The 5,510-nt window shown below is 35.7% G+C and overlaps 1 protein-coding gene across 1 annotated transcript; it reads right to left on the reverse strand.

Moving 5' to 3' along the window:
- Positions 1–4,329: 4,329 nt before the first annotated feature.
- Positions 4,330–5,278, reverse strand: LOC105774534 (ethylene-responsive transcription factor ERF017). Its single transcript, XM_012597062.2, has one exon. The coding sequence runs from the start codon at positions 5,162–5,164 to the stop codon at positions 4,568–4,570; it is 597 nt and encodes a 198-aa protein (XP_012452516.1). The 5' UTR covers positions 5,165–5,278; the 3' UTR covers positions 4,330–4,567.
- Between the last annotated feature and the right edge of the window lie 232 nt (positions 5,279–5,510).

Below are 5,510 nucleotides of genomic sequence, written 5' to 3' on the forward strand. Positions count from 1 at the left end.
GTTCGAAGTAAGTTTGGGGGTGTTCCAAAAATCCAATTTTATGAAGGTTGTGACACAGAAAGATCCAAGACAAGTTAGGGTTAAGATGATTGAACCTAAAAACTCACTTCTCTTTATCCCTACCTTTAGCCTAGCCCTATTACAATGTAATAAAAGACCTATTGATTGAATGATTATATCGACTACATTAGTAGAGAGAAATTACTAAGCTCAACTTATAAAGTCCATTAATTAAACCTTGGGATTGCTATGTTTAGTTGATAAGGAATGCATATTGATTGGTGAATGTTATGTATGACTTTGAAAATGAATGCAAACTATGATTCATGTTGACATTATGATGTACTTAGTATAAAGTTGGAAATAGTATTTGCATTCAAGCTACTCGTCAATAAAAAGTATTTTTGAGCATGATTTTGTTGATGCATGTTTATGTACGAAGATTGGTGCTACTTTATCATTTTGCAAAATTGCCTTAGCAAAAGTTGTGTTGTGCATGAACATTACTCGGGATGAGCAATGTTTTAAGTTTGGAGGTGTGTAAACTCGAAATTATATAGTATTTTTCTATATATTTTTTACTTAATAAATATGTTAATCTTGGTTAATTGTTATTAAAATAAGTGAATTTTACTTAATTAGTAATATTGGGCATGGATTTATAAAGTATGTGAAATTGTGCTTAACTACATGATTTTTGTACATATTTTATATTACTTCATGTTAATTTATTAATATGTGATTTTTCACTATGTAGGAGAACCATTGAAGATGTGATTAATATGAATGAAACATGGACATGCACAAATCAATTCATGTGGACAGCAAGACCATACAAACTGGGTCATGAGGTTGATAATTTGACCCTATAAAAGATTTGCTAAAAGATGGACATGTTTGCTAATTTATTGGACTAAGAAATCATCCAACAAGAGGGAATTAAACCCAATTTCGACACAGGTAGATGGCTTCCCAAAAACAAGCTTTGAAGTATTTAATTATAGGTCTTTACAGTTGGAAAATAATCAGAAATTAGCCCAACAACTTTCTGTTGAAATCATCCACCCTATGGCTATTAATAAACTTGGTTTGAATTCAAAATGAGGAGACTAAGTCATCCCATTTTCCATGAATTGTGGCTCGCCATATGTGAGAGAAAAGGAAGGAATTTAAATTATATTTTTAGCAAACTCTACCCTTTATCCTCACCTATAAATACCATGCATCCCTCATCCCTTCATTCATAACACATCTCTCAATCTCTCTTCATTCCACTCTCTCATTTCCCTTTTTTTTTCCCTTACATAGTCATCCATCACCCTTCCATCCTTTAGCCACAAAAGCTTTGTCAAAAGCATTCCTTGGCCGGCCATCTTGAAACCCTTAGCAAAGAAGCATCGATCATAATAGAGGAGTGCATCAGTCAGAATAGATCCGAAAGGCTGCTGAACTGAATAGAGTTTACTCTTTCCTCTTGTTATTTATTTGAATTATGTTTGCTTTGAGTTTATTGTTTTTGACATCAACTATGGTACTTTAAATCCTATTTACTAGGATGATTCTGTTAATTTAATAAGATTTATTTTATTCATGTTTAATATGTTTGGGCCTCAATCGATCATGTTTTCAATTAATATCATGATACATTTCACTCATACGTGATTGGGTGCACTCAGATTAGCTGAGTAATCCTAACCAAACGATAGCTAGTAAGACATAATTGAAAAGTGCAATACTCAATTTAGATCCTTAAACCCGACTAAGTTGAGGTTTATAATATCTTTAGTTAGCTCTATTATCTTGCATAGTTTTTAGGTTTATGTAATTAAACTATTGCAAACGTAAATGTCCCTGTGACCTTACATAAATATTACGAAACTCTTAGTCTAATATAATCAATAAAATTAATATTTCACTAAGTAAAAGATCTAAGAGGACTTAATTTGGTTTCCAAACTCATAGAAGATCGGGTTGCCATGGAAGTACTTCCGAACATTGTTAAGAATGATAAAACATATTGAATTGATTAATATAATTTTCCTAGCCCATTTAATGTTGATTGTTTTTGTTGCTAAAGCCATTCATTCATACATTTAGATTATTTGCATTTAGATTAAAATTGCATTAGGGATCACTCTTTGCATCTAGTTAATTTAGTCATCACAATTCAAAATTATTGAGTTATTATATCAAATTGTGATTTATAATTTTACAAATAATCGATTAACATACATAGTCATTGTGGAGACGATAACTCATTTTACTTACTTGTTACTTGAATGACTGTGTACACTTGCACAAACTGTGTTACAATTAGAGACATAGATAGTAGCTCTGGAGTCGAGCCACCAATTACAGGACTTATCGGTCATGGCTATGTTGAGTTCGGCAATCATACCAATCTCCAAACTCTCGATCCCTTCTGTAACCATGGCCACTAAGTTCATGTCCTCCACCATATTGGCTTTAGAAGTTGTGGCATCTTGCTTATTTTTGAGAAGTTTACAATCCTTAATGTAATGTCCTTTCTTATTGCAATTATAATAATTGCGAGATATTTTCTTCTTGTCTTGCACGTCCTTGGCCTTGGATGTGGCTTTTTGCTTACCATTTCGAAAGTTTTTAGACTCGCTCGCATGGTTCACTTTAGAACTTTGGGGAAGATACACTGCATCACGCTTTCGAGTTTCCTCTTCAATAGGCAAATGCCTAAGTGTTTTCTCCATAGTAAAGTCCTTTGTCATATGTAGAAGTTTCTTTCAATAATTGTTCCAAGACGAAGGTAACTTTGAGATGATAGCCCTGACTTGTAACAATTTCGAAATAAAAACTTTCACGTTACGAAGCCTGCTTACAAGGACTTGTAAGTGATGGACTTGATCCATGATGGGGATACTATCGAGCACTTTGAATTCAAAATACGTCATCATTAAAAATTTATCAGTACATTGTCTCTCGGTGTTGTATTTCTCTTCAAAAGCTTTCCATATTTCCATCGGTGATTGCATCGACTTGTAGAGATCACACAATCGATTAGATAAGGTGTTGATGATATATCCTTGACATGTGAAATTGTCTTCTTTGTGCTTCTTTTTAAGTTTGACCACTTTCGTAATTTCCTCGGGGTTTGCATTGGGGGTGGGATCCTCTACGAGTTGTAGGTTTGGATCTAGAACTTACAACACATTTAAGATAGTAAGAAGGAACAACATCTTGTCCTTTCAACGATTGAAGTTTGAACCATCAAATCGGTCAAGTTTCACAAACTCTTGGTTCACCACTTTGAAAGCGGTGGTAGCCTCCGTCGCCATCTCAAAAATAGTTTTCTTTGATTGTTGGATATTATGAGTGGAAAAGATAGATCCGGAGACGAAATTGAATTAAACAGTAGACTTCGAGGAGCGGGTGACACTTTCCAAAGAGAACTATTTGCCCCTACATAAAGTTGCTAGAGGGTTAAGACAAAGGCCTTCCCGGGATACAATGAAGCTTTTGAATTTCCTTTGATTAGTAAAATCGAGAAATTCCCTAATTCTTACTCTAATTTCTGAAAATATGATTGATTATAATGATTTTTGTGAGCACCATAGACCCTCTATTTATATGCACTCAATAGATCCTATTTTAAGGAGTCACAACCTTTCATGTTGGACATACTTCTTAGAAGAAATATGTCCTATGGAAATGTATCCATTGAATGGTAAATAATCACTTTCTAAATTTGAATAAATGCTCATCAATAATTAAATTTCCTATTTACAAATTCCAACACTTAGTGGTGAGTGCATTCACGCTAATAAGCGAGTGGTCTGATGGAAGATGAAGCATACAAATAGAGACCAATCAAGTGATGCGAGGTGGAGAGTCATCTACAAATATCTTTCAAGTGACTTCTAGTTACGCCATGTATCCAAAAAGTGTAGGGGGTGTTTAACAATTTGAATGGTAAAAAATGATGCATTTAAGCATTCAACATTTAGTGGAAATATGGCGTTGTATTAATAAATTGGGAAGGTCAGGATGGAGAATAAGAGCTAGGGTAGTAAAATTGGGAAAGTGAAAGTGAAATCCAAGTTTATATAAAGAAGATGCGCAAGCACTGTTGGAACTGATTAAACACTTTGATACCAACTCTTAAATAAGATCTGAAAAACAAAATAGAATAACTTACCCCTTAAATGGAGTGTGGTCTGTTCTGACTCCATGCAAGGAATTAAAATTTTAAATGAGAAATAACGATAAAATTTTCATTCTCAGCTCACACATGAAATTTATGTGTACCGACAGGTTGAGAGGCATCCTATACTGTTTCCATTTTAATAGCTGTAGTAATATAATAATCCTTTTATATTTTATTAAAATAATAAACAGTAATCCGTCCAATTACTACAAAAAATTACACACGAGAAAGAAGAAGAAAAATAAATTTTTTTATAAACTTTACATTCGTTTTACGGAGTAAGCTGATGTTTTTAAGGATGAGCAAAAAAGGATGGCCGTACAAAAATTGGCCTCTCGAATATCCGGATCCAACTCTGGATACTAAAATGCCCAGGTCGACCCGATTTTAGAAATTCCAAAGAAAAGATTCTGGAACTAAAATCCCATCCAAATAATCCTCTTCGTAACCGACGTTGGGCAACGATGATCCGAGAAAATCACTTGAGAAATCCTCAAATCCAGGGAATATCAACCCATAATCCGATTCATAAATACCCGAACCGATTGTCAAAAGATCAAGAAACGATCCGTCCATAGGCAACTCACTATCTAACTGAACAGTCCCGTCCGAAACCGACGGTGATGGGGACTCCGTTTGGAACCCAGAGTTGGATTGCTCGGATTGGATCCTGGGAGGCTCCGAGTTCGCAAACTGTGCTGCAGCGGCTTGAATTTGGGGCCGCGTTAAAGACCTAGCTCCAGCTATCTCGGGAGGGTTATCAGGGAAGTTGAATTTGGAAGAGCGGCCGCGTAAGCAAAAAAGAGCGGCGTCGAAAGCACGCGCTGCTTTCTCGGCTGAGTCATAAGATCCCAGCCAAATCCTTTCCCTGCTGTTGGGTAGTCTGATTTCGGACACCCATTTCCCCCATTTTCGCTTTCGGACACCCTTGAACCGTGAATCGCTTCGCTCCACTGCTGGTTTTTCACTTATGTGTTTCACCATCTTCGAGTGCTATATGGTGGAAGTCTTGATTTTTTGTTTTTGTTTTTGCTTTGTTCTTTGCAGAGGATTTGATTGTTGTTGTTGTTGTTGTTTGAGATTGAGAAATGGAGGAATTTGCGGCTCTGTTATATATAGGATATGGGGGAAAGCCATCCTCTGACTCTGAGTGATGAGTCAAAGTTAAAGAGACGCGTCGATTGGAGTTTGGAAGCCGCAAAGAGCTTCACTATGCTGATGTGGCGTCTTACAGAAGTCCAAAAGTTCTACGCGGGGATGAAATTTCCACCACGTGCCTCTTTTATTACTCGTGCCAATATTCTACATCTAGAGACTAATTTAATTTAAC

Source organism: Gossypium raimondii, chromosome 6 (assembly GCF_025698545.1).
Source record: "Gossypium raimondii isolate GPD5lz chromosome 6, ASM2569854v1, whole genome shotgun sequence".
Lineage (NCBI taxonomy): Eukaryota > Viridiplantae > Streptophyta > Magnoliopsida > Malvales > Malvaceae > Gossypium > Gossypium raimondii.

Excerpts from the sequence above, each read along its gene's own strand:
- LOC105774534 (XM_012597062.2), bottom strand. The coding sequence starts at position 5,164 with ATGGTGAAACACATAAGTGAAAAACCAGCAGTGGAGCGAAGCGATTCA.